Source organism: Fistularia commersonii, chromosome 7 (genome assembly GCF_037954325.1).
Source record: "Fistularia commersonii isolate RoL2024-O1a breed Wild chromosome 7, RoL_Fcom_v1.0, whole genome shotgun sequence".
Taxonomy (NCBI): Eukaryota; Metazoa; Chordata; class Actinopteri; order Syngnathiformes; family Fistulariidae; genus Fistularia; species Fistularia commersonii.
The window spans coordinates 10,186,483-10,214,399 of NC_141290.1; the positions used below are offsets into that span (position 1 = coordinate 10,186,483).

At 43.0% G+C, this 27,917-nt stretch overlaps 2 protein-coding genes across 4 annotated transcripts; both read left to right on the forward strand.

Annotated features, from left to right (window-relative positions):
- The first annotated feature begins 1,075 nt into the window (after window positions 1-1,075).
- Window positions 1,076-5,991, forward strand: timm17a (translocase of inner mitochondrial membrane 17 homolog A (yeast)). Its single transcript, XM_086149752.1, has 6 exons — window positions 1,076-1,175; window positions 2,222-2,321; window positions 2,909-2,972; window positions 3,427-3,555; window positions 4,165-4,275; window positions 5,173-5,991. The coding sequence occupies exons 1-6, from the start codon at window positions 1,150-1,152 to the stop codon at window positions 5,244-5,246; spliced, it is 504 nt and encodes a 167-aa protein (XP_086005878.1). The 5' UTR covers window positions 1,076-1,149; the 3' UTR covers window positions 5,247-5,991.
- A 1,644-nt stretch (window positions 5,992-7,635) lies between these two features.
- LOC147232732 (ras-related protein Rap-1A-like) lies at window positions 7,636-26,116 on the forward strand. 3 transcript variants are annotated; one of them, XM_086149753.1, is made up of 8 exons: window positions 7,636-7,786; window positions 14,048-14,136; window positions 15,271-15,339; window positions 15,677-15,733; window positions 16,690-16,830; window positions 20,840-20,983; window positions 21,394-21,527; window positions 24,999-26,116. In XM_086149753.1, the coding sequence occupies exons 2-7, from the start codon at window positions 14,080-14,082 to the stop codon at window positions 21,481-21,483; spliced, it is 558 nt and encodes a 185-aa protein (XP_086005879.1). In that variant the 5' UTR covers window positions 7,636-7,786; window positions 14,048-14,079; the 3' UTR covers window positions 21,484-21,527; window positions 24,999-26,116. The 3 variants fall into 3 exon arrangements, with proteins under 3 accessions (XP_086005879.1, XP_086005880.1, XP_086005881.1); XM_086149754.1 differs by lacking the exon at window positions 7,636-7,786 and adding an exon at window positions 7,934-8,157; XM_086149755.1 differs by lacking the exon at window positions 7,636-7,786 and adding an exon at window positions 8,084-8,202.
- Window positions 26,117-27,917: the final 1,801 nt, after the last annotated feature.

Here is a 27,917-nt window from a genome sequence, read left to right on the forward strand (position 1 = left end):
TGTGAAGTTCTTGGATGCTTCATCGTGAGGTTTTGGGGGGGATCCTTTCCTCTTATGTAGTAAGAGCTGCAAACAAAAATACCGTCTCACACACATTTGTGTTGTCTTGACAACTTTTCCTGATACCCCCTCCACTGAAGGTTTTTGGTTTAACTTTAGGATATTTTCACTTTGCAATGGAGAACTTCAATATTCATTCACATATTAATACTATAATTACATATCAAAAAAAAACAGCTTCTTCTGGTCTGCAGCCTGCCTCATTAATGAGGTCCAGGATTCCCACTGACTCAGATTCTAACCCTCCGCTCTTTGTAATCTTTGCAATACTTGCTCCTCTCTCATCACCTGCTTTTTTTTAATTCTAGTATATATTTTCACATTTCATGTAGAGGCACACTACCATTCACTCACTCATTCATATATCATAAGGAGACATGACCATTCATGACATGCAACCCTTTACTCACTCATTCATTCATGGCTCATAGAGTGGTGTACAACCATTGAAATTAAACTGGAAAATCCAATATAAGCAGAGAACCAGAACGTTGACAATGTACAAAATGAATTGAGATGATACGATTTCACCTGATATCTGAATGAGCAATTGTCTCTCTCATGTGAATTTACATTATATCCCACTGCTTTTGACTGTCCTATCAGTCTGCCGACTGTATGACACATCTGGTCACAGTGTGAATGAAATATAAATAGAGTATAATTAAATATTTCACATGTCAAAAAGCTGCACTCCCTCACATTTTTCTAGGGATAATAATATCGTAACCTGAAGCTTCTGATATTCTTATTCTAAACTTGACCCATAATCATAATCTCATCCCAGCCAATCAGAGGAAGCATAGGACAAGATAGGCGCTCATTTTTAATGAATACATTTTTCAATAATTTATTGATTTGTTGGCTTTATTCATTGGTTAGATAAAATCATTTTTAACTTAACACTGATTAATTAATTGCTTTATAAATTTATTTGTTTTATCTTTTCTAAACCTGTTTGTCCGAGGTATCGCAATTCTCGTTTTTTCACGCGGCGTCTCGTTCACGCGGGTCCAAACATCGTCACGTTCGACGTTACGTCAGGCTTGACGAGAAGCCTTACGTCAAGGGGTACAGCGAAAGAACAAAATGGAGGAATATGCCAGAGAACCATGGTGAGTACGGTTACCGGTTATTCTCTCTGATTTTTCTTACGGTGTCCTGTCATGTCACCGATACGAGTCCGTGAGCGTTTTTATTTCCTTTCACTGTATTTCAACGGTGTGGCTCGAAACACACGAAGTCCGGTTGTTTGCTAGCGTTAGCAGTAATGCTAATTTCCCATTACAGTGCGCTAGCCTCAGGTCGCCTTTGCTAAAAATCACGTTGTTGGTGACCTTGTCGGTTTCATCACTCATATGTGATCGCATGAATTTATGACAGACACTTGTTTTCCAGTACGTCGAGATTTGGCTTGAAATTGTCGTGCAGTTGTGATAACTTGACGTCACTGAGGGGGAAATGTAAAACAGTCCTATTTAAAGACGATAGCTTTAGCTTGTTGCTAACGTTAAGCGAGGGTTAGCTTGATCATGCCGGGTGGTTATGTTGGATCTTGCACAACAGCCGATCACGGGGGGCTTATAAATGCAGTAAAAGTAAATGTTGATCTGAACTTACAACCGTGTGTTCAGTCAGAATGAGCGATGTATTTGTTGACCGGCTTTGGTCTTGCTCTTCCCACCTTAAAACTGTTCATCTGTTTTCTGTTGACACCATTATTCTTAAAGGAAGACTGGACCTAATGTAATTGTTCACTTCTATTCCACCTACTGTATGTGTCCAAATGATTAGGTTTGCTACTACAAAGTCATGATTACAAGTGAAATGAAAATTAGGTTTTATTTACATTTTCATACATGTTAATTGGCTGTGTTTTCACTCCTCCATTTTCTCCTTTCACGCCTTATACAAAAGGGGAATTTGCTGCACATATTACATGCAACAAGGTTGATATATGCAATCAGGTTGACTTGCCTTAGTGTGGATTATTCTTGAAAATAATTATGTCCCAATTGAAGTAATGTGCCCAGTTGATCCATTACTAAATCCCTCCTCTGCGTGGAAACAAGGAGAAGTCTCAGATCTTGATACTGACCACTGCAAGTTCTGACCATACATAAATTAAAATGTCATTTTGTTGTTTGTCTTGTGCTTTCAGTCCCTGGAGGATTGTGGACGACTGTGGGGGAGCCTTCACCATGGGAGCTATTGGCGGAGGAATCTTTCAGGCAGTAAAAGGCTTCAGAAACGCGCCCTCGGTAAGATCGGTCACGAAATTGTACTTCAGTGTTCATCCTGGCCTTCATTGTAAAGTTTATGGAGGTAAAGCCAATGCAGTGTTTTTTTTTTTGTTTTGTTTTAATTAGTGGCACATAACCCTACTGCTTAAATGTAATGAACGCCATCAACTCTTTTGTTGCATAATGAAATGTACATAGCTTATGTCAGCAAGTATCTGTAAAAAAAGATAACTCTCTAAATATAAGGAATAGGACATTTCGTTTTTTAATTCTGATATTTTTACAAAATAATGGCTTTTGCTCATTTGTAAAACAATAAATTGCTGCAAAGTTACACAAATGTATTTTGTTTAGCACCAGCAAATTCACTCTCAAACACAAAGTTTTGTCCTTATCAGTTATGGATTTTGAACCATTTGTACATTTCTCAAACCCCGAATAGTCTCCTGTCACTTTGCTAAGACGTCTTTTGCAATGCTTTGAGATTTGTTCCGTTGTCAACATGCAACCCAAGCTTTGGGATTTCACTAGTCCAAACAAATTAAGTTGATGTTTTGAGTTAACAGAGAAACCATCGTTCCTCTCCCCCACGCCGTGTCTTTCAGGGTATGAGCCACAGAATGAGAGGTAGTCTGACTGCCATCAAGACCAGAGCGCCACAGCTTGGCGGTAAAAGCACTTGCATATCTGTCTTCTTGGTTAGAATTGTCACTGGCTGGGTTTGATAACGTGTCAAGGAAATATGTCGTGGCAGAATGAAATATCATAAAATGAGCGAGCCTAAGAATTCCCAACTGTCAGTGATCGGGTTATTGCAGTATTATAACTGGCAACTTCAATGGCTATGTAAGTAAGAACAGAATGAGGGGCTCCCCCGTTATAAAATTCATTATGAGATTAAGGCCCAGACTTTACCAGAGCATGATACATCCCTAATGAAAGTTGTCTAGCCCTAATGATGAGAAATTTGCCACAGGACATCTCCCCTTGTTATCACACTCGTCCTATTTTCAGATTAGTGTGGTAATAAAAAAATTTGGCCCCTGTTTTGAGCCTCTGGATGAGTATGTATCAAAGAGTACATATTGCTTCACATTTCCTAACCACTCCCCTTGGGTTGCAGGTAGCTTTGCAGTATGGGGAGGCCTCTTCTCCATGATTGACTGTGGTTTAGTAAAGGTGCGAGGGAAGGAGGATCCTTGGAACTCCATTACAGGTGGAGCCCTTACCGGAGCCATCCTTGCTGCAAGAAGTGAGCACCCCCAGACTATAAGCACACCTGCTGATGTTACCCACTGAACGCCATTACATTGAATTTAATGTGTGTTCAAAAGTCTAGCCTAAAGAGGCATAAGCGGGACTACAAAATGGGACGCCACAGCTTTGACATTTCCTGTATATGTGCTGTGTTTAGTTTAAGAGGCAGGGTGGTGGGGGGATTCCCACAAGTGCTTTTTCATTTGAAAGCATTTATGTGCGGGAAAGTCTCCACTTCTTAGCAATCTGAACCCCAGCATTCAGATAAGATGTCGACTAATTCTGTTTTTAGAGGTTGTGGGAGGATGTCTATGTTTCGATAACAGTTAAAAAGAAATCCTCTGTCTCCTGCGCAACTGACTCCAGGTGGTTAGTTTAGTCTTCTAGAGCACGACTTGCATCATCTATTAGTACCTATGCATACGTTTAGAAACGAGTTAAAGATTCACAGACTTGGTTTCAATTCCATCCGTTAGCACGTCAAAACCACATTACACCTGTGTTCTCTTTCTATGACCCACATTGTCTTCACAAGTTCTGTTCCAAAAAGTCCAGTTAACGTCTGTATGTTTCAGTCCAATCATATTTTTGCCCTTATTTGCAGACGGACCAGTGGCCATGGTTGGCTCCGCAGCCATGGGGGGCATTCTGCTGGCATTAATAGAGGGTGCTGGAATCCTGCTCACGAGGTTTGCCTCATCACAGCTCCCAACTGGTAAGTAATATTTGAATATCAGAATTGTTCCTGAAAGAGTCATACTTTAGATCGCTGGGAAACGAAAGCCATTTCACAGGATGAACACACCCTCCCACAGCCTCCCCAGTGGTCTCACCAGAGACCTAGTTTACATATTTTATGTTCTCCAGCTACCACAAGATAGTTTGTAGCCGTGGGACCTCATTGGGCCAGAAGAACATGCTTTTAAGGCACACTTAATCCAATCACCTCCAGCAGCCAGCTTCAGGTTAAAGTGCCGAACTGATCGGGTCAAATACGTCTAAACGCAAGAGCTGGACTCTGAGTAAACGTACTTTCAAAGGTTAACTATTATATGGGTATGTTGTATTGTGCTTCATTATTGGATTATTAGACCGCCGTTCAAACTCCAGACCAAATCAAATTTCTTGCCGATCCTCGATTTACCCAGTGAAAAAATGCCCGTGTCATTAGGGATTTCAGTTTATGTGCATTAAGTTGTAAAGCCTGTAGCATGCACTCTATAGCTGTGCACTAATACAGGCCATACAGAGATCTAGGCACCTGTTTACAGGAAAGGTTTTCTCTGTTATTTCCTGTGTCTTGGATGTCTTCTGCCATGGTATCTTCTCACAATCTGATAAATGCACTTAAGTCATTTGCACTTAAGTATGATGAAACAGCACAGCGTCACATGTTATTAGGTTAATCGCTCAGAAAAGGTTCAATTGTATTTATTTGGGTTCATTGGTGTATTTATTTATAATTTATTCTAAATTTGTTGCTCTACAATCTGTATTTCAAATGTTTCAAATATGGCGACATAAGGTAATTTTTTTTTTATGTGACGTTAGCACCTTGAAGAGACCCAGCTGTCAGTTGATCTTTGATTTTCCTCTCGCTCGCTGTCCCCAGGACCCCAGTTTGCAGAGGAACCTGCCCCTGGCATGCCTAGCCCTTCCTTTGGAGACTACAGGCAATTCCAGTGAGGGGACTTCCTGCCTCTCATCCACTAGGCCTTTTTGTATTCTTTGCTGGAGTTATCAACAGGAGATGGACATTCTCATATTGCCACACATCAAACAGCAGCGGCGGCGTCAATGACTTGATGCACAGAGCGAAGGACACAATCTTCATTTTCCTCCCGGAGCCATTTACAGATCTGCCTTTTGCCATTCTCAGCCTTGTCAGCGGCACCTGTTTCATCTACCATTGGTTAAATATAGATGTGTGTGTGTGTGGGTGTGTGTGCGCGCACACGCGCAACTGACATTTCTATTACGTTCATCTTTGGTATGCAGGTAGTTCGAAAGGAACAGATGAGCTCCACTAGGTGTTGAATTTTTGCAAAAACATGTCGTTCATGAAATGCGTTTGATAGTTATATGTATATAAAAGCATTTCCTCTTTATTCAATTGTTAGTCTTCGTTTGCCTTAAATATGTCACACGCTTGAGCTGGTCAGTTGTGTTCGCCCAGCCTTTTGCTGTATGGTTTTATTCAGAAAATTTATTTATTTTTAGTTTTCCTGATTGCGCCATTTAATGCAACGGTATTTTTTTTGCATTCAACACTCAAGATGTCCAACAGGCCGCAGGCGGACGATGCACAGAGGCAGTACAGGTAAATGAAGAGACTCAAGCAAGGAATTGATGTAAACTATGTTCAGTCTACATGACAGATTGTATTCAGATACAATAATAATGAGAATAAGAATAAAAAATTTAAAAAACATAACCGTCAAAAGGTGTCTGGTGGCTAACGATATCCTGGTGACGCTCCCTGCCTTGTTTGCTGGGATCTTGCTCGTGGTCCCTCAGCAGGGCTGTTCCTTCCCCACTAGAGGGTAGCCCTCACAAAGACATCGGTCCAGAGATCCCTCTTTGACCCTCCAAAAATTGCGACTGGGTGACTGAGGACACCGGGGGGAGCAGTTTTCTTTCTTCCTATTTTTTTTCATTTTTTTAATGTCCTTGTTCGTCCCTGTGTCTTGTCTCTGAGGATGTGAAAGGGGCTCTTGCATGGGATGAGTCAAAAATTGTGAAGGACATTTACTCCCTCCAGACTAATAAAATCATTCAACTAGCAACTTCTGACAGGATAATGATAGCACTGGGGAATGATGAGACACCTCTGGATGTTGCATGATAATTTATGATTTAATATCAGCATTGTATCAAAAAGGCCATTTCAGACCGGCCATTTGAATTTTTCAACATGACCCCCACATTGTAATTACTTTTCTACTCACTGCAAATGACTTGTAGAGAATAAAGACTCACATTCAAGATTAGCCAAAGTAACTAATCTGAGGTTTTTCAGCGGGGAAACAAGTAATGCTGGTTATGAGCGATCTCGGTTTGTCCTTGTTCATATCCTCACTCTCCCTTCACTTTCATTTTACATGCATCAAACAGCTGACTGGTGGATTATCCCCACCGCAAAGCAACTAATACTGGAATTGGGGAAAAACAATACTAAAATGATATGTATATTTATTTATATGTATATATAGTAGTGATAAAAAAGCTGGAGGATTTTCAGTTGAAGGTCTAGAGCAACTGAGTGTGGCGAAGAGAAGAAACGTGTCCAAGCAGGTTGGACTGGGTGGAGAAAAGTGTCATGAGTGATGTCTGATAAAAATATGAACCATGAGAGGGAAGGCGTCAGGAATGAGACCGTCAGAGGGACCGCATGTGTTTTGGAGATAAAGCCAGACTGAGATGGTTTGGATGTGTTTAGAGGAGTGTAAGTGAAGCTTTGCGTGGAAGGATGGTTAGGTTGGAGCTGCCAGGCACGAAGCCTGGAGGAAGACCAAAGAGGGCATGAAATTAGTTGGTATGAGAGAAGAGGATGCAGAGGAGATGGCTAGATGGAGGAGGTTGATTCTCTGTGGTGACGCCTGAAGGAAGCATTTGAAAGAAAAAAAAGATGCAAAACCTCCACTCCTCCATGTCTACAATTGAAATTATTATTATATTTAGGCCTGAAGTCAACATTGTATCCGATGACCTCTGCTGTCCAAACCAATGCTATCCTCTTTATTGTCACAAGCGACTAAATCCCAAATCTAAAGTTTTTTTATTTTCTAAACCAAAGTGCAAAAACTTTTTTGCAAGTTTTAATTCCACGCGAACGCGAAACGAAAGGTTTGACATTTCAAGTCTTGAAAAAAAAACAACAAAAAACAAAATGTAACAAAAAAATTACAAAACAATCAATTCTATTTTTTTTTTTTTATGACTAACGGGCTACTTGAGGCAAATTTTGTTTATCCATCATCTTTCCGATGCATAATCCTAATCCGCCCACCTCTTTTCACTTGTGGGGATATAATCCAGCCCACCCACCTCTCCCCTCCCCTCAGTGTGACCAGACCCGGGTCCGGCGCGCACACTCCCGTCCACGGCGGTGTGTCATGCCCTTTTAAGAAAAATGAGAACTAGTCGGGAGTGACGTCTGCTGCGCACAGAGGCCGGGAGGCAAACTGACACTTGGCGGAGCGGCGAGAGGCAGCGATCGAGGAACGGTGAGCGCCATTCGCCAAACTTTGCCCCGCCGGTCGCCCGGTCGAACGGCGGCGGTTCGGAGCGGCAGCGGCGGCGGACGGGCGTCGACACACGGCGGGGGTGGAGGGACGTTCGGCGGAGGGAGGGAAGGAAGGAGGTGGGGAGGGGAGGGTGAGGGGAGAGATAGTCGGGCAGCGAGAGAACTCGCGGCGCACAATCCGCCGTTCGTCGGGACGGATGAAGAAAAAAAAAAAAGACTCACCCGGCCAAGTCGCTGCACACACACACACACACACACACACACACACACACACACACACCACACACACAGACACACACACACACGGGAGTGAGCGCTCCCGTTCTAGCCGAGGCCCGGCAGAAGGGGCAGGTAACGCTAGCGAACGACTCGTGCTTTGCCGGAGCAAATTACACCGTAATTTCTTTCTTTTATTTATAAAGAAAAAAAAACACGCACCGGTTGTCGTTACGGGGTGTTTCCGTTAAGCTAGCCGTGTTTTGACCGTGGACCGAGGCGAGGAATGTCGGATACATTGCGAGCTTGCTAACGAGCTTGTAAGCTAGCGGCTGTGAAGTGTCGGCGGCCCGTTATAGCTAGCTAGTTAGCGGCGCTGCTAACGAGCTTTATAACGGGAATATAGTGCGGTTCGTGTTACGAGCCCACGTTTGTGAAACATTTACTCTTGATGAGTTCCTCTTTATTCACCAAACGGTTTACGGTTTTGAGCACAATTTGTTAAATGTTGCGGAACGGGGGCGGGGGGGGGTGTGATATTTTAATCATACATCGTCGATGTGTGTGCTAGTTAGTTGTGTCACAGGCACAGATTGCGGGGCTTAGCATGACCTGGAATGAAAAGCATATGCTACTGGCATAAGCAAATTAGGTAGATTCACCAAAGAGCTCAGTTGATTCTATTGCCTGGGGAGAGGGGTGATTCGGGGTTTTCTTTTTAAATGTCTGCCTGTTGCAGGGGATATCTACAGCAGGGAAAGTGTGATGTGCGACAGAGAAGTCGTGGGCACCTACACTCAGCAGGTTAACTTTTATTTATAATGAGTGATCACATTTGAGCCCCCCCCTTGTGTTAAAACCTGTTGCCACCTCGTGTTGATTGAAAGGACACAACTGCTCCGTCCTGTGCCCCCCAAAATCAACGATCGGCTCAGGTTTGACGATGGGATGCATTCCTGCCAAACCTGTCTGGCGTCTTTGAACAGGAACAGACTCTGGAAGAGACTATTTTAGTGGGGGGAGCGACTCCTTTTCCATCCTATCAGCATGAAACCTCCTTGCGAGACTGGAAAGAGGATGTGGTTACAGGTCAAGGCCCCAGTGACACAGATGCACGCTGCTTGGGGTGCTTTGTCAGTTACCGATCTTTGTCACCACAAAGTTTTGCATGCCTGGTTGTACTTTTGTTCTTACTCCCTTGGGCATCTTGAGCATTTTGTGTCTGCAGCAGACCAGAAATCAAATGCAGAATTTGTGCTTTTTAATGAGTCTTGATGGAGTGTGACATTTACGAACATCCCTATTGTTCAACAGTTTTACTGAAGATGACATAACTAATTGGATTAATATATTTGGTCACCCCATGTGTCACCTGCATTTGATGGTTCATTCATCCCATTTTGCACAACTTCAAACGTAACTAGTCTGTGTGCGTAACTAGAAGTGTGAAAGTCCATATATTAACAGTAATTTCCCATTTGTTTGTGAAAAACTCGCTAAACAATGTTCGATTGGTAAAGATTTGTAGAGGGGTAATGATGCATGAATGATTTTTTTCTGGAGGCAAGCACGTGATGCAAAATACATTCAGTCATACTAGTTAACCAACCAGATTCAGGATTTTATCTCTTTTCTTTCTGTAATAAGCACCAAATTCTATTGTGTTTTTTTTTTTTTTTTTTTTAAATTGCAAGTTAATGTTTGCAGGACACAGGTTGTCTTTAAAATGAATTCAGCACTGCAGTTGATGGGTTGTGGCTTAATTTTGACAGTGGAGCATTCATTGTCCAGAGCTCGATGTGAATGTGTGATGTTAAGGTTTTGGTGGATGTAATGAGTAACTAGTAGCTTATCAACTTTGAGAACATTCCAGCAACACGTTTATCTCTTACTGATCTTTTTCCATCTATCCTTTTTAGTGGACACTTTTTTTTTGTACCAGGGTCACCACTCTAAACGCCCTCAGGCTATAAGAAAGACTATGTATAAATTTTGGGCCTGTGACAGGAGAGGCTCTGCTATTCTGCTCATCCAACGGATGTGTGTACTCTTTCTATCTTCACTGACATTGGTCAGCTGTCAGTCATACCATCCTGCTGAGTCAGAAGCTTTGACAGCTTCCACTGGTATTCGATTGACCTCACAAGACCAGGAAATGTTGTATCTTGAATGTTGCAGCTGGGCTGCAAAGTCTCCCACTCCCCTGTGTCAAATGTGTTTAGTTTGACACGGAGTTTGTCCAGCCTCACATTCATTGCAGTGTTGCAGCACTACCTTGTCCAATTTCCAGCCTTAGATGGATACATACCTTTGGCTGTAGAGGGCGAGTGATGCAGTGATGTCATGATGGAACATGTTTTCTGTGCGATGTGGCTTTTCCTCACTCCTTATTTGCTGGGGTTACTACAAGAGCAGTTATGTTTGTTTTGTTGGGAATGGCAGTGTGTAGTTGAGGGCAATGGAAAAAAGGGAGAGGTTCATTTTTAAAAGGACATGTCTTTAAATGGCCTTCTTGTGTTTTTGCGCTTGTCATTAGCGAGCATCTGTGTATAAGCAGAGAGAGTTCATTGTTGTGTGCAGTTTCACCTTCTGTGAAACACGTTTTGCAGATGAGATGTGAATGCCTCCCATTCAGTCAGGATTCTGATGTAGTTTTTTTGTGTCTTGCAGGAAAGGCTGTTTGTGTCAGGGGAAATGAGCCTAAAATGTGTCTGGTGGTGTTTTCTAATTGAGTGCGTAGCTGAACCGGTGGAACCCATATTACTAAAGTAATTTGTGTTGCAGGGTGGTATTTGTGGTTTGGCAACCAGCAGACATTCATATTTCCATTTCTGAGAATATGAACACACTTAGTGTTGTGAAACTTTGCTTTAACTGAAACTCTCAAAAATACATAGACAATCTCGCATTCCACAATTATTTAATTCTTGCTATTTGGTTTTGAATAAAAATCTAAGTAATAATTTAGTCTTACCTTTTGGGTGTTATCTTATGTGAATATATTTATGAAATTATAGTTTAAAAAATTCAAAAATATTGAAACCAGATCTTCTTTTTAAATTTTTTTTTTTTTACATTTCATGATCAGGTTTTGACCTAATTGTTAGCTCTTGTAGTGGGAATAAAAAAAAAAAATCATTTGAATACCGCCAACAAGTGTCAATGCAGACATTTACTTGTACGGCTATAGAAATTTATCTTTCAATGATTGTAGGTTATTCAGGTAAAATAATATGTATAAAATGCAAAAACGGACCTTCACAACTTGGTCATCCAGGACTGGCTGACATGAATCACGTTTTATTTTGATCACCATTTTATCTCCCGTTTTGTACACACTTGTTAATACTACTCGTTCTGGTTCTTCTCCTTATCTCCTATGGATCTGAGGCAGCAGATGAACTTTGACCTTGCAGTTTTTGGAAGAGCAGACGTCTTCACCCTGGAGCCGTCACATATATCTCTGCCAAGAAGGCTTTAGCCTCGGTGGGAGTTGGTCCATGTCCCTTGTTGGGGCCATTTCTGAATGTTATATGATTAATGTGCTCTTTGCACCACAGATGTTTACATGAAGGTGTGGCCGAGGCTGTCCCCTCGTAACACTGTGCTCACACTGCGCCTTACAACTGTGTAACTGCTCCTCCCTGCTTGTGCAAGGACAACTTTTTCTTTGTGTGAGAAGGATTAGTGAATATGAATTATTCACCATCGGGGCTCCATGTCCCACATGGTCACCGCTTGTTTTTGCTCAGTAGTCCTTTGTCCACCCCCTTGAATATTTCCTGTAAAAAGAAAAGATTAAAATGAATTAGGAGGAGATAATCCACGTTCCACAATGGTCAGTGATTCAGTGATTAGTTTGCAAAAGTAGGGACTATTAAGTGTCTTAATTTGACTTTTACAAGGAAATAATACTTTCAGAAACCTAAAACTGTCAGACTGCAGTCCACCTATTTTTTTTGGTGTAAATCTAATAATGATATTATTAGTAATAATAATTATTATAATAATAATAAAATACTGTGGCTGAAATTTGAAATGAGAAAATCCGAGGCATTTTAATCACAACTCTGGTGGTGATATGGGACTGCAACAAGTCCTTCTTGACTTGTGACACTGGGGTAACTAATTGTGTGTGGGTGTGCGCGCGTGCGTGTGACATTCAATGAATACTGCCCCACTATTTTCACTGCCATCCTCTCACCAAGAGCCAAACAGACATTCTACAACTGAAAACAACTCCATGTGTTCACTTAGTGTCTCTCCAGCGGAGAGAATACTCTGCAGAAATACTCCTCTTCATCTAACTTTAAAAGCAGTCCTTTTAACCTCAGCGAATGAAGTTACTATTTCTTCCGCTGTTGTTTGTGTTTTGTGCTGACAAAGCCCTGATGTGCTGTTGTGCATGATTTAAAAGGCAATATAGATTAGGTGTGAAGTTCTCACGTAGTGCGGGTGATCAAAGGCTATAATTCCTTCAGATTGTTGGCACATGCTTTTTATTTTTTATTTATTTTCATATCCGAATTGATTTCAGCATCAGCTAATCTGCGCATCGCTAATGGGAGAGTTCAGGCTGTAGAGACGTAACAGCTTGTAGGCAGGTGCAGAGCAGAATTAACCAAAAATGATACCTGGTAGAGGTCAACACGTGCTTATTCATTCATGATCTGCCTTTTTATATCATTGTGGTATATTGTTGCGTAACTGGCCTCCACCATGATAAAACACCAGACTTTCCACCACAACCCCCCCCCTTCACCTGCTACTCACAGTATAGTGTATATGCTAGATGTTTTACAAGGGTAATAAATGTCAGATGGTACAGCTGCCATCTTAAAACTGGAAGGCAGAGAAAAAAAATTCCATTCGTTTTTTTCTTTGAGTATTCCTGTCAGTAGAGTACTGACCTGGATTCATAGTGAAGAGTGCATGCATCGGTCACTATTACCACTTTGGTCTCCACCGATCAATGCATGAGAAAGCAATCGGTCCCGTCGACTCCACCTTTTACATATTTGTAAGTCAGGTGGACAGTGGTGAGATGACTTCCAATATATTTGTGATGCATTTATTGCAGAAAAGGACCTTGTAAAGTAGCCACAGGAGCCTCATTTGTGCTAAATTATTAACACAGACAACAGAGGCACGATAAGTAATACTTAGCCCCATTTGTGCATTTATGAATTGAACATTTAGGAAAAAAAATACTATGCTGTGTTCCGTCACGTGTCTCAGCCCTTTTTGTCTGTGTTCACTCAAACCAAAGCTGGCGCTGTGGATGACACTTGAACAAACACTGAGCCAGCAAAATATGCTTTAACCTGCGCAGATCTTACTAAATGTGTCACCCCCCCCCCCCCCCCCCCCCACACACACACACACACACACTCTAACCTCACCAAGCTTGCAGTGAACCACAGTGTCTACAGCCTTGCTTGTTACCCTGTGGGCTTGCCCACCCAACTTTATGCCACATTGTGTGCAATTATTCAAAGCCCCTTCGAGGGGGATTTCACATTTCCACACTTTATACCCTCTTCATCGGTTATTTTCGGCCCCATTTTCAATAGGAAAACGAATGCAATTGTTTTTTTTTTTTTGCAAACAAGTGTTATCAAAAAAAGAAATCTGACAGCAGCAGGGTGTGTTGTAGTGTGTGAACGCCAGGCACTTGTGTCATAAAGAGGAATATCTCCCAGATTTATTTATTATCTCCCCATTCAGTTCCCCCTACACTCGTACAGAGCACAGCTGGCTTGTGTTAGAGAGGGGTCACACAGTCCTCACCTCCTCCACCCTGAAGCAGCTCCACTTATGGGTGTTCCCTCCATTGTTGTGCTGCCTCTTGTCCATAACCTCCAGGAATGACTAGAATCCTCCCTTTCTGGAGAGGAAAAATAGAAAGGAGACTCGTGGAATTTCATTGTTTTACTTAAAAGTCACTTTAGACATCTTTTTTAAGATACTGGTCTTTTGTACTCTTCTTCATTTGTTTGTCCTGTGTCCTATTTGTTCTGTGCAGACTGTTTGGCTGTCTGGTGAAGTGATCCCGCCATGCGTGAATACAAGCTAGTGGTGTTAGGCTCTGGAGGTGTGGGCAAATCCGCTCTGGTAAGTATTCCCTCTCGACTCCCTTTTTCTTGCCCTCCTCTTCATCTGTGATCCTCTGGAATGTGTGGGCACTCTCTTTTTTTCAGACAACTTTGGAGTTTAAACAGCCAAAATGCCCGTGAAAGTTCTAGAGGAAAGCATGTGGCAAGGAGGTCAGACTAATCAGACAGGATGGTGTGTCGGGGGAAGTCAAAGGAAGGATGAAACTGTCCTTTTCCTCTTTTCACTACTTTGGACTATTTTTAGATTGCTTGCTTGGTCTTATAATGCTGATGGTACAAAAGCCATTTTAGGGTATTAATCACATTTTAAATTTCAGTCTCAATCTTGCCTGAATTTAAAAAAAACAGGAAGTTTTTCTGCTATTAAGGTGTCCCACACTCTCCTTCCTTTCACCCCCACTATGGGCCATGCCGGTGTCTCCACCGGCAGGGGATAAATTATTAATTATTATTAATAAAATTATATAAAAAAATATATAATTTGCGCACATTTTTCTCATTTCTATTCAGGGGAGTGAACACATGCACTATTCCAGACTAACTTAGTGTAAATATCCAGTAAGTCTCACAAAATCGACCTCTATTTTTGCTTGCATTTTAGAAGTTTAAAAGAAAATATTTGTCATTGTGTGCATATTCCCTCTTCATACATACACACACACATAGCAGTTTTGCCTTTTTTGTGTGGCAGCCTGGTCGTGTAGGTGGAGATAAAAAAGCAGCTAACTTAAAAAAAAAAAAAAAAAAAAGTAAAATGACAAAAAAAAACTGTTGTTGACACCTCAGCAGGATCCAAAAGACCACTAATGTTTGCGAAAAGTTAACAGTGCTGTTCGGCTAACGTCGACCAGGTGTCAAAGTAGGGTTAATCCTTCATACTGGCAGACCGATATGTTTAGACCTTAAGATGTTATCACATGAACTCAGTCTACCCCTTATGTAAACGTACCATGAAGCACAGTTCTTTATGTACTGTAGTCCCCGGCTTTGGCTTCTCCATTGCGTGTGTATTTGATGGCAGTCCATAAAATTATAGAGCGCTGGGCCACATTTGCTGCTCTGGATGTTTTGTTCCTGTGGCCGTGAGATCACGCTGCTCTGATGTCTGCTTGCTCTGTGTTTCCTCTCACAGACAGTTCAGTTTGTACAGGGAATCTTTGTGGAAAAATATGACCCAACAATAGAAGATTCGTACAGAAAGGTGAGTGTCCCGATGGGGGCTCAGGGTGGGAAGGGGGGTGGAAGGGCAGATGGACAGGCAGAGCGTGCCGGCTAGGAATGAGCTCATTGTTAGCAGCTGCTCAGCTGGTTAACACAATGATATTGTAGCCCTCTTTTCTCCCGTGTAACGCCCCTCATCATTAAGGTTCTCACATGATTGGCCTTCTTTGCTTTTCTGTTTACTTTCCCCCTCCAGGTCTGTATTCTGCACAGGCTTTCATAAACAGAGTGTGATTAGACCACTGACCGGAACTAGGGCTTGACATGACTTGTCCCCCTTTGGCCCCTTTCTTGAGTCGTTTCTTCTTTTCTTACAGCAAGTGGAAGTAGACGGACAGCAATGTATGCTTGAAATCCTCGACACAGCTGGCACAGTAAGTGACCCCTGCTCCGTTCATATTTATCCTTGACATGATGTTTGAAAAATTGAGTTATCAGCTTTAGGATTGGTTTGTGAAGGGTAGAGCAGCAAGTACAATCAAATATTTTATCAACTGAAATGACACAAGCCGGATATGTACTAGTGTCTGTAAAGATGCTACCTCCAACCCCCTGGTCCTTACTCGAGGATGATAATGTTTTTTGGAATTCCATTTTGTAGTTGGTGTGTCCAAAATTCAGGGCTCAAACCCGAAGAAAACTCAGATTTGTAATTCGAGGAAAAGAACAGGACCTGTTTATTCAGTGGAATCCTGGCCCTCGGCCCGTGCACAACGGAGAAACACTTGATTGGAATCCTGCACATAAACCACCGCCACAGCTCTGGCACCGCTTCCACAGCTGAATATTAACAAGTTAACGTCAGGTCGCGAGTTGTCAAAACACCACGCGATGTCTCACGGTAACATCAATTGCCTTCTCCCCTGTGTCCTATGATGCATTAGATGGTTCCTAGCCTGGAGGATGGACTAGGTTGATTTGGGGGATTTTGGACCCCAGACACATGAAAACATGTGGCCTGTCATTGAAATGGCTTCATTCATCTACTGCCCTCGATTCAGTGGTCCTTGGATGCCGTCTTGAAGGCTTCACACTCTTAGGGCTTAGTATTTTTATCATTAGGCCTCCATTTTTTTGGTCCCACATATGTACACCAGATGAAGTGAGGAAGATTTCTGTATCCTTAGACCCTCCGACAGCCCCTTTTCACAACATCTGTCGCTTCATCAGCCACATAAACTGGCTCTTAAATGAGGTCACAGCATTGTGGTGTCCCGTGCTTGATGAACTTTGACAAAGAACTATCACTTAATGCATTTAACTCTGGAAGACTCTTAAGAGATCTCATGGCCCAACTGTTGCGATTTTTTTTTTTTTTTTTCCTGTACAGGAGCAGTTCACAGCAATGAGGGACCTGTACATGAAGAATGGCCAAGGCTTTGCCTTGGTATATTCCATCACAGCGCAGTCCACCTTCAACGACCTCCAGGACCTGAGAGAACAGATTCTACGAGTAAAGGACACAGAGGATGTGAGTATGCTCTTACATAAGCCTGCGAGTATGTGTACATTAGCTCCTCCACAGGGCCGTATACTGCCGTGTGTTCATTTTATCTCCTGTTGTATGGGTTATAGAAAACCGAAAAGAATACAGGTGGATTATAGATGCTCTGTCTCTCGTGTTCTCAGTCGCCCACATCGCTCTGAAACCTGATACCATCTGTGAAACCATTCAACACTTATCACTGCAACTTATGCAAGTCGGGGTTCCTTTTGTTTGAGCATGGCAAAAAGCAGGCTGTTAGTTCTGTGTTCAAAGAGGAAGCACGTAGCGAATGTTGCCCTCTGTGCATAACCCGACATCGCCAATTAGTGCTGTTTTTTTTATTTTGTTTTAAGTCAAACAGTTTTTGTCAATGCTCAACCGATGTACTGATTGTAGTCGGAGCACAACGTACCTAATTTCTGTTTCATAGTACAACTTTAAGAAACCTGCAACCTACGATACGTCAAATAAGACTATCTTATCCAAAAAAACGGGTGTACAGCTAGTTTTCTTCTAGCTATTGAATGGGGGAGAAGCCTGGTTGCCTGCTGTTATTCAAATGCTCAAGTAGAAGTGATCTCCAAATGGGAACCATCCCAGTGACCAGCTGCCTGATAGCGTGATCGCTTTTCCTCTTCCCCCCTGAGCCAGCCCCCAGCTTGCTGTTTAGAAAAAAAAAGTGTGGTTCATATACTTTACCCCATTTGTAAGGAGCACATTTCCATTTTTTGGATCCGTCTGTGAGACTGAGAGCCTGTTAGTGAGTAATCCCTCCATCGCCTTTCTGGTGGTGCAGATAGAGCGTCAGCAGGAATCGAGGATGCCCTTTTTTGGTGATCTCTGTAGGGAATGAATGTTACTGCCTTCCTCTCTGTTCCCCATCAGCAGCGTATGAATCCCCTCTCCAGGGCTGTAGGACTTGTGAGTTCTACAGTAAGATGAGTCAAAGTTTCTATCCTGTCCCTCTTTTACTATGCCACTCTATATATTTGATTATATACCCCTGCTCATTGTTTTGACTGGTCTTTTCAGCGCCTGTTCACGTGCCCCCCCCCCCCCGCTATATGGCCGGGTCTTGTGGCCTTACTGTGGTCTGGCACCCAGTGTGAGTGATTGTACTGTCAAGGATGATGTGCAAGGAAAGCCTCTGCTCATCAAAAACCCCTGGGTTGTGAGGCTGCGGTACTTCATTAGAGAGTTGGTGGTTGTGGGACTAAGGTTGGCCTCAGGCTAGCTGATGGATCACAGGATTAGTGGCTCCTCGTCATGCAAGAAAACAGTTGACATCCATTCCTTGGAACGTGTTCCCGCCGAATACATCCTGTATCTTAACAATTTGTCCGTATCTGGCTTTTAAGGCCACTTTGTTGGCTATCAAACCAGCGGTGATTCAAGCCTTTACCTTCAGAGCGTTGGCTGTGACATCTGTTTATCTTTGCTCTTTGCAGGAATGCACAGCCAAAGGAAATGCTTGTTTTCCTTTTTCATCCATGAAGACTGCCATTTTTTTTTCTTTTCTCTCTGTTAAAGAGAGAGCTTTTAAGCTATTTCAGAGCTAAAGCAGACATTCCAGTTGCCGCTGCAGATGTTTTCATTCTGGTTCAGCCACGCACCATTTACTGCAAAGCTGGCAAAATGCACAGACTCACTTAATATTGCCAAGCTCAATTACAAAGGCTTTTAATGACTCTACAGTGAACTCAGTGGGGCCAAATTACACCACTTAAGAAAAGTCGTTAAGAGCAGAGAATAAAGTGAGTAGTCACAATGTATTAAAAGCTTACTTCCCCAACTTCCTTCCACAATTCTTATGTAAGGGAGGTCTCATGACTTTTTCAGGCCACCTTAGCCTCTGCTTCGTGTGACGAGGATGGCACTAATGTCTGACTCGATGCTTATGACTCACTCCCTTTTTGGAAGCGATGTCTCCATTCATTCAAGGCACTCTATGCTCCCCTGTTCTGTGTTCCCAACAATACAAACTGCGGCCTGCCATCGTGGGCGGGATAGGACCTGTCGCATGTTAACTGCTTCTGAACAGATTCTCTGTGGGCTGTGTGGATTCTTTAAGTAGACTAATGTGCACTGCTGACACAGAGCATTTTTCTTTTTTTCCCTTCTCTTGCATGCCTCCGTCCCTTGGGTCCCTCTTGCTTGGCTCAGAGTCCTTTCGAAGGACGTGCCATCGGTTCTCCCAGGACCCCTGGGAGAAATCTAGTTCGGCGGTCCAGTCCCGGCGCTTGTTTAGATATCAAACATCAAGCATCAACCCTCCATGAGGTTAATACAAACATCCCAGTTTCCTGTCGTCTGCCCCACTGCCTTCAGAGCCAGAGAGAAAAGGAGGAACAGAACTCTGCTAAATTCATGTTGTACCCTTTAAAACCACCAAACAAAAACCGCTTAAGTATCTCACAACAATGGGATTGGGAGCAAGTTGACAGATGCTAGGGTACTACCGTATTGCATACAAATATTCATATTTTCTAAGTGGATGTGACATGTGCCGGGACATTTCTGGACTGGGGCAGAGCCAAGGCAGGATTTCCCATGCATAGATTTATTTGTTGCAGGGCAACCGCAAATAGAATTCCCCAACGAATATATTATTGGCGCCTGTTGAACTGAGTTTAAAGTTTTCCACAAGCTGATTTCTCTTGCTTAGAAAGCTGCACCACAAACACAAATATCCCGTAATCCTTTGGAAAAGTCAAATGATTGGCTGAAATGTGCCTTAGACCATCGCTTGCGTCGCCGTCATCTGCTTTTTCCACGAGCACTATTCGTCATTCATGTGACGCTATTTGTGAAAGTGGCCATGGGGTTAGCCTATAAAGCACGCACATGAACGTCAAGACACCGTCTGATGCCGTCATGTGTTCTCCCAGAGCAGCGAGATCATGGAATCCAGTCGAAATGTTTGAAAGTATTCAGGAAGGAAGGAGATGTTATCCCGGCTGGGCGGGGCTGCCGTGACTTCCTGCCGGCCGGCACGCTCCCTAGATAGCTGGTCAGGAAACAGCAGGCAGGATGAGACGCATCCCGATAGCCGTACTTCCCCAGCTCTGCCTGCTGTGACACTCAGGGCTGAAACATTGCCTTGAATATTCACGCTTCCTCTTTTGTGTGTGTGTGTGTGTGTGCGCGTGTGATGAAATAACAAAATTTGACATTCTAAAAGTAGTCAGCCGCCTTTGTGTTCTCTTTGTTTTGGTTGGAAGAAACAAACTATAAAAACCTCCAGTTTCTCTGTCTTAGTTGTGTAACCTTTGATTTTTTTTTTTCCTCTTTGCCCAAAGGGAGAGATTGATTATTTGGACGGTGGTCATGGCCCTCCCATTAGAGTTCCCAATTCAAATGAAGTGGCCTCATCAATGGTTCATGGCCTCTCTTGGTCTCGGGGGACGAGCACGAGATGCACCTTTTTTTGTGTTAGATTTACTCTTAATATGACCCAAATACCCTCTGCAGCTGCGGACGGTCCGTAATGTTGCCGTTGCAATTTTTCACACATTTTGACACTTATTCGGGCTACAGGCACAGGAAGGACCAGCTCTTTGTGATAAGTATTGGTAAATCATCCAAAGGACAGAGTCATATTTCAAACTTCAATGAATTTAATGAACTCCCTTCTCGTTTTGTATTAACACTATTTAATATTTCTGTCATTTCCATTGCTTTAATTACAGCAGTTGGATCAATGTTGATTACTTGGTCCCTTGGATAATTGGATTAAATTCTCCCCAAAGTGGGATTTTTTTTTTTTTTCAGAACACATCCTTTCATTCTCTAGTTCTGCCTTTTCCATCTTGAAATTTCTACAACCCCCTCAGCTCTATTCTGTTTTCGGTTGAACGAATGGAATCTGTTTAAGTTAAGTTTGTGAAATGATCCATCTGATTATTTACTTATTTATTTTAAAATGATTTTAAAGGGATTGTGACTTGTGCCAGGCATGAACATGATTGTTTGACTTTCTCTTGCCGGCCGACAGGTGCCGATGATCCTGGTGGGGAACAAGTGTGACCTGGAGGATGAGCGTGTGGTGGGGAAGGAGCAGGGCCAGAACCTGGCCAGACAGTGGAACCACTGTGCCTTTTTAGAGTCCTCTGCAAAGTCAAAGATCAACGTCCTCGATGTGAGAGCGTGTGCGCACGCACACACACACACACACACACACACACACACACACACACACACAGATAGTCATTAATTTCAATATTCTGACCCAGATTTTGAATTCTAATTGATAAAAACTGTAAAAAGAGCTCAGGTCCGCCACCAGCTGCCTGTATGGGACGTGCTGAAAGGAATGAGCTCAGCAGGATTAAAGCTGGCACTCGCTCGGTGCTTGTTACTGTGTTTATAAACAGTGGCTCAAGTGCATTCACAGGCTTTAAGTGATTGTTTGTTTTCCTCCTTCGCTTTTACTTTTTCAAAAGTATTTATTTATTTATTTTTAAATTTATTATTTTTTAGATTTGTATTTATTTATTTTTTTCTTATTCAGCCTTTTATTCTTGTTTCTCTCTCTGTTCTGTAATTTAGATTTTCTATGACCTGGTCAGACAGATAAATAGGAAAACGCCAGTGGAAAAGAAGAAGGCAAAAAAGAAATCCAACTGTGTGCTGCTTTAAAGACTCCCCTCCCTGCTCCAGCCCCTGCAGCAGCTCTGAGCCAGGTGTGTATCCTGAATTTAGGTTTTACAACCAGAATGGCTGCGGCGATTCCGCATCAGGTCGATGAGCTCCGCTCGCCGCGTGGTCGTCATCATTGTGCTTTTTTTAAATGCTTACGCCATTGGCGTCCTTTCGGCCTCCTGACTTTATTTCGCATGCTGTGAAGTCAGGTTAATATTGCTGTCGCCGATGGTCTCAGACCCCTTTGTGATGGGTTCTCTTTACTATCCTGAAAACCACCACTGTTACTGTCTTGTGGACACTGACACTGGGCAGGGCCAGTCAAAGGGTCTGGCTAGGCTGGTGCTGTCATCGGCATTTTGTTTTTTTTTAACGTGGCCTATAATTTACTGAATGAGTCAACGTCTGACGGGTGGGTTTACACGTAGACCTCAGCAGCTGCGTCGGGTTGAGGAAATCGTAACCTGTCCGCGGGTTGTCACACTGGAAAGTAAAAAAAAAGTTTATATTTAGCCCCTGTTATCTTCACTCACAACATGAATTAAAACGATGATTCTTCTAAAGGGCCAATACCTGTGTGTAAATGATTTCATAATCAGACAAACATGATGGCTCCTCATCGCAGTGATCAAGGGCTCACTATAACCTGTGACGTACACTCACAGACCTCTTCATCAAAACAAACAATCCTGTTTACTGCTTTTTCCTTTTGACTTGAACCTCATGCTCTGTCCGCAGTCTGAACCGCACCCGTCGTCTTGTAAGGTAACCTGTTCATGATTGACTTGCGGACTCTGAAAAGCATGTTTCCACCTGGATTTAAAGTGTCTGTCAATGTGTGTCCAGGCTCTCAGACGTTTCTGAGCAATTCTGGCCATTTTGACCGAGCGAAGCCTTACTGTTCTTGATGTTTAAATAAAGAGTTATCTCCGTTGACGATGGTGCCCCTGCCTTTGCTGGACCTGCGGCTAGCTGGTACGCCGAGGACGGGAAAATTTGTCATTTGATTAATTTCAGATCGTCCTCTTCCCGTCTCTGTTTGGTTTTAGTTCCTTTTCCATTTTTGTCCCCCTTCCACTTTTTATTCAGTCTATTTCTGTGATGTCCTTCCTTCGTTTCCCCTCCATTCTCGGTGTGTTTTTCACACAAGAGAACCCTGTCCGCTGAGCTTCTCTGCCGAGGATTAAGTTCAGCAAATTCTACCACGTGTGCGCGGGAGTATTAAAGACATGTATTTAAATGCAGACTGAAGTGGAGGTCAGAGGGGTCACCTGTTTTCTTTGACAGAGGACAACCCTTCCCAAATAAATCGGGTTAATTCATTTTGCCTTTCGCTGATGGCTGTCAGCCATGCCGGCATGTTCCTGACTCCTCCTCGCCTTCACCCTGTGTGTGTGTGTGTGTCTGTCTGTCTTTTGGAAATTGGACAAAATTTATCAGCTTCAAAGTGATGCATGCTAATACAGAGTGAGCCACACCGCCAACTGGTGTGAGGGTGAAGGAACTGCAGGAAGACTGAAAACACCACAAGCGTATGTAGACATGGAGAGGATAAATGGTGACTGAAGGTAATGGCTGCGGTTCTGGTGCTAAGCTATCAGTCACCCTTAATGGCCACTGTCAGTAGTAAGTGCTCCCGTGAGAGTCTATTAAACAGTCTTAGCAGTTTATTGAATAACCCCCCCCCAAAATCAGGTCACTAGTGTCTATATCATCAAAACAAAGACATTCATAAAACATTTGATAGAAGAAGGTGTGATCTTTGGCATGGAGATCTGCTCCGAGGAGAGCGTGGATTATAGAGTTCCAGCAACTGCTGGTAATGCGTAATAAGTGATTTTAAATGTGTTGTTCCTGATGGCCTTCGAATCAGTTGTTCACCATTCAAAGCAGAAACAACCAACCCCAGAGTCACTAAATTTCCAAAGCGCAACCCAACTGTGTGTTTTTTTTCCTCTTAATTGTTTTTTTTTTTTTTTTTTATACATTTATTTTATATCTACCTCTTACTGTTACTTTTTAACTCATGTGGTTGGGGGGGGATAAAACTTTGATATTAACACCAGATTAGTGTAGCAGACAGTGCCATTGTGCCCTGTCCAGACATTAGGGCCGCTGAACCACCCACTGCGCTCCCCGTCTGAATCCTTCTGTGTTGGTCAGTTTGCTGCTGCTTGTGTGTGTGTGTGTGTGTGTGTGTGTGTGTGTGTGTGTGTGTGTGTGTGTGTGTGTGTGTGTGTGTGTGTGTGTGTGTGTGTGTGTGTGTGTGTGTGTGTGTGTGTGTGTGAGAGAGCAAGAGAGAGTGGGCCTCTGTCAGCAGGCCCCAGGGCGGTGTCTGACCCCCCCCCACCCCAGTTCACACGCTGGCCCGATCGCTGAACCAACACTAATGGGATTACGGCCCCTCTGTTCCACTGCTCGCAACACACGGGTGCCCAAACCGCAAGAGAGAGGGTTTACAGTGGCTGTTTGGACCAGACATGGGGAGAGGAGGTTAATAATGGGACTTTTTCCACTTGGCCGGTTCGTGCCAGATGAACCCGTCAATCAGTCCGTCTTTGTTCATGTGACACCTATTAAACAAACTAATTATAAAATAAATCCCCCCAAAATAGGAACCCTGGCTCATCGCACATCTAACACAATGATTCTCCGTAGACACTGCAAACACACTTGTCGCCTGCTTGGCACATACCGCTTGTGCCAAAAACACTGCAGCGCTCCTTTCTATGTTATGTGTGTGTGTGTGTTCTAGCAGTGCATGCTAACTAGCTTTAGGGTATCATGCAGTCAGCCTGTGTCGGCGCCGCTCAGGACTGGCAGGAGATGAAATGAGCATGGAGGGCTGGTCACGCGTGTTCAGTTGAATTTGCGACAACTTAATGTCCTCGGTTGGTCTGGGTGAACAGTCGAATCCACCTCCCGGAAACCAAACAGAGTGAAAAAAGCTTCTAACTCCTGTTTCGGGTTTGTTGTGTCTACTTTCACACAGCCGCCGATACTGACGGCAGTGCTACCGTTTACTCTTAAGCATTAAATATTGATGCACAGCTTTTTACTAATATTATAAATTAAATGTAGATTCATCTCCAAGTTATGTAATCCCATTGTGTCATGTAAGTGTCGAGCAGTTTTTTTTTTGTTTTTTTTTTTCTCGTGAAAGTCAAAACTGGATAGCGACGTGAGCTAATGTGTGGAAATCACCTGCGACACCCCCTCCCGCTCAGATCAGGCCCGATCAGTTTTGCAGCATTGCCTCATGGATGTCATCGAAGACGGGTTGTGGTCAGAGGCTGGCTTTCTCCACCCTTCTTTGCGTTTATCCAATGGGATCTGTCAGCTGTGCTCTTAATTTTTTCAAGTGTTGACTTTTGATGTGATGCAACTGATTGGCCGCTAGAGGGCGCCAAGAGCATGTGAAGTGTATGTGAGTGTTCTGCCCTTTATGTTGCCATGCGTACTGATGAGAAATTAAATTTGGACTTAACGCCCTCCCCTGTTCCGTCTCGCAGAAATGCTGTAATGAAGAACTGTTGCCCCGATTGGAACGTGCCAGCATTCCAACAGCCCTGCCCCTCCTTCCATCAGCCATAAACGGTGAATCAGCTGACCGAACTGCTCCTATCAAAGATAAGGATGATCTACGAGAGAGTGAGAACTGGAGAATCTAAAGAGTTAGAGAAGGACAGTAAGAGAGGGAGAGAGAGAAAGAGAGAGCGAGAGAGAAAGACTGCGGTCTCTCACCTCCGAGGACATTCCTCTGTCAGTTTCAGTGTTTTCCCCCTGAACGGATGCTCTCCATTTACGCACCAAACGCCACAAACTGATGATACTAAAAGCGCAGCAAAGCCTCTGTCAGTGTAATAAAGATGCATACATGGACAGAGAGCGGTCCCCCACCCCTTTATTTTCAATATTTTTACAGTTTAACAAAAAATAAATTCATTGAGAAGGAAACCATTAGAGCTTGGATTCAGTATTTTCCATCCTTTTTTTTTTTTTTTTTTTTTCTTTCCCCCTTCTTCCCCCTCCCAGTATCTGAACGACACGGAAGTCGATCTCTTTAGTTGTATGATTATAAATATTCTTCAAAAACAAGCATGAAAAAAAATTAATACATCAGTTATTAAGTGTAAATGTTTTCAAGTGAAATCAAGTGAGATATTATTTTTTATTTTTATTGCCATACACCTATTCTCCATGCCTGTCATTGTCAGTGATGATAGATCGAGGTTTATAATATGTATTATTATTATTATTATTTTTTTTTCTCTGTCGGCCCTGTTGTCCATGGACTTCTCCTCTGCAGATATCTCTCTCTGACGTGACTTAATTTTATACTCAGTCACCGGGATTTCATAGCTCCCATAATATATTCTAATGCCCTTTTTTTTGCATAATAATGCTTTGGAAAAAAAATGGGTCTTTTATAGAAGAAATATGGGGGGAAAAAATAAGGATTGATTTCTATGTCTCTTGAAGCTGAAATATATTATACTAAACCAACTCTAATAATGCTTCTTGTGTTTTTCTGTCAATGTTCCAGCGTTAATACATTATTAAAGTCCATTTTAGTACATTTTCATGATATTGGTCAATGTATTTTTGTGAATTAAACTTTTATCCAAAATTCCCTGGACTCATTGGAGAATGAAGCCGAAGGTGTTCTAGGTATTGATTTGAAGAAGCTGTCACAGTGGGAGTGGATCTGCGACGTCATCCGTGGATTTGACAGGGCGGCACGGCGGGTAGCGCTCCCGCCTCACAGCAAAGTCTGGTTCATTTCTAACTGGGGGACCTTTATGGATGGAGTCTCCCCTGTTTTGAAATTGTCAAGGGAGAAAAATAGGGTGACTGGTTGTTCTCTGTATAACATGAGTGAATTATTCTAGATCAGATATACTTCGATGTAGCTGCAGTATCAAATGTGTTGCACAAGCTACCAGGACATGTAATTTCCTTGATGGCCACATGATAGCAGCGCAAGCACAATAATATTCACCGGTTTTCTCGCTCAGAGGCTTCCTGATAACATTTCAAATCGTTGACGTTGCTCTACCTCAGTAACCAAAGCAGTACACAATGCATGTTTTCATAGTACTCATATTTTGATATTGGGAGGGAGTATATTTTGGCTTTTCACGCTCTTTGCAAATCATCTGTCAGAGGAAAGATAGGTCATGTGAAACCAGGATAGGTGATGAATTAGTCACTCATTTTTGTTGAATATAATTTGATGCATGTTGCTACTCTGTGATCTGAAAACGTCTTCCATACCATAAGACGTGAACATCTGTGTTGAAGGATGCTGAGGTTGGTCGGGCCAGGCGAGAGGCCAAGAAGTAGACAAGAGAAGAGGTTTATGGATGGAGGGAGAAGTTAGTCGAGTGTGAGCGAAGAGGGTCAGACCCAGGCAGGTAATTGGCTGCGGCGGCCCCAGAAAGAAGACTCCTAATTTGTTTTGCCCGGTCGCTCGTCAGAAATGAGACAACGGATCTGTCGCCCTCTGGAAAAATTAAGAATATGGCGTAAATAAGTCATGGATGTTTACTTATCAATGCGCACACACGTTCTTATTCATACCCTCCTGGATATCACACCTTGTAAGTCTTGGATATATGGGCTAAGAGGACCAGCACTTTCTTCATATTTTTTTTTCCCTAAAAACTGCAGCATCATTTAAGCTCCTTATGTCTCACGGGTGAACGTGGGTGGCGTTGTGCAGAGGAGGATACTAAATTCCTTGCAGAGAACGCCGGAGCGCGCATGACTCACGCCTCACCAGCTGTTATCACCTGCACCGCAGACTCGATCGGGCCCTTAATCCCTTTAGCGGCTATCGTTGGTGTGGTTATCCTCCTCTTTGAAACGACACCGGCTGTCAGCCTCCAGACTCCGTCGGGACGAGGGCGCCTTCGTCTCCTCCGTTCTCGCCACCAAGTGCGAAGACGGTGTCGGTCTCAGGTGGGCTCGAGTCGGATCAAAGCTTTCTCTCTTTCGCTTATTTTTTTTTTCGGTAAGAACGTCTGTTCGTGACCTTGATCACCTCCTGTCCTCAGCGACACTTTCTTTCTTCTGCTGCAAGGAGTTGTTAAAAAAATAGGAAGTTATGCTTCTGTAATAGCTGCGTGATAACTGTTAATGGTTATAAGCTGTAAAAAGTGCCAAGGATTTATTGTCGTATGTTCCGACTTGATTTAGAACAACGGGGCAGATGATGAGAATGTCATGTTTCGGTCCAAGCTGTCTTAGGACCTGGTTCTCCGTTTGAATTTGGGAAGGTTATTTTAAGCCGATTCCCCTGTTTTATGTTTTTTTTTCCTGTTATTTCTTCGTAAAATCACCTAATTTTACTCTCTTGGAGTTTGAAATGTCTAAAGGCTCGTGATGATGAACCTTTAGAGGGGAATAAAAGCTCTCACCCCACTCAG

Coding starts and splice junctions, on each gene's coding strand:
- LOC147232732 (XM_086149753.1), top strand. CDS start 14,080: ATGCGTGAATACAAGCTAGTGGTGTTAGGCTCTGGAGGTGTGGGCAAA. Junction 14,137..15,270: donor GTGTGGGCAAATCCGCTCTG/GTAAGTATTCCC, acceptor TTCCTCTCACAG/ACAGTTCAGTTTGTACAGGG. Junction 15,734..16,689: donor TCCTCGACACAGCTGGCACA/GTAAGTGACCCC, acceptor TTTCCTGTACAG/GAGCAGTTCACAGCAATGAG.
- timm17a (XM_086149752.1), top strand. CDS start 1,150: ATGGAGGAATATGCCAGAGAACCATG. Junction 1,176..2,221: donor GAATATGCCAGAGAACCATG/GTGAGTACGGTT, acceptor TTGTGCTTTCAG/TCCCTGGAGGATTGTGGACG. Junction 2,322..2,908: donor GCTTCAGAAACGCGCCCTCG/GTAAGATCGGTC, acceptor CGTGTCTTTCAG/GGTATGAGCCACAGAATGAG.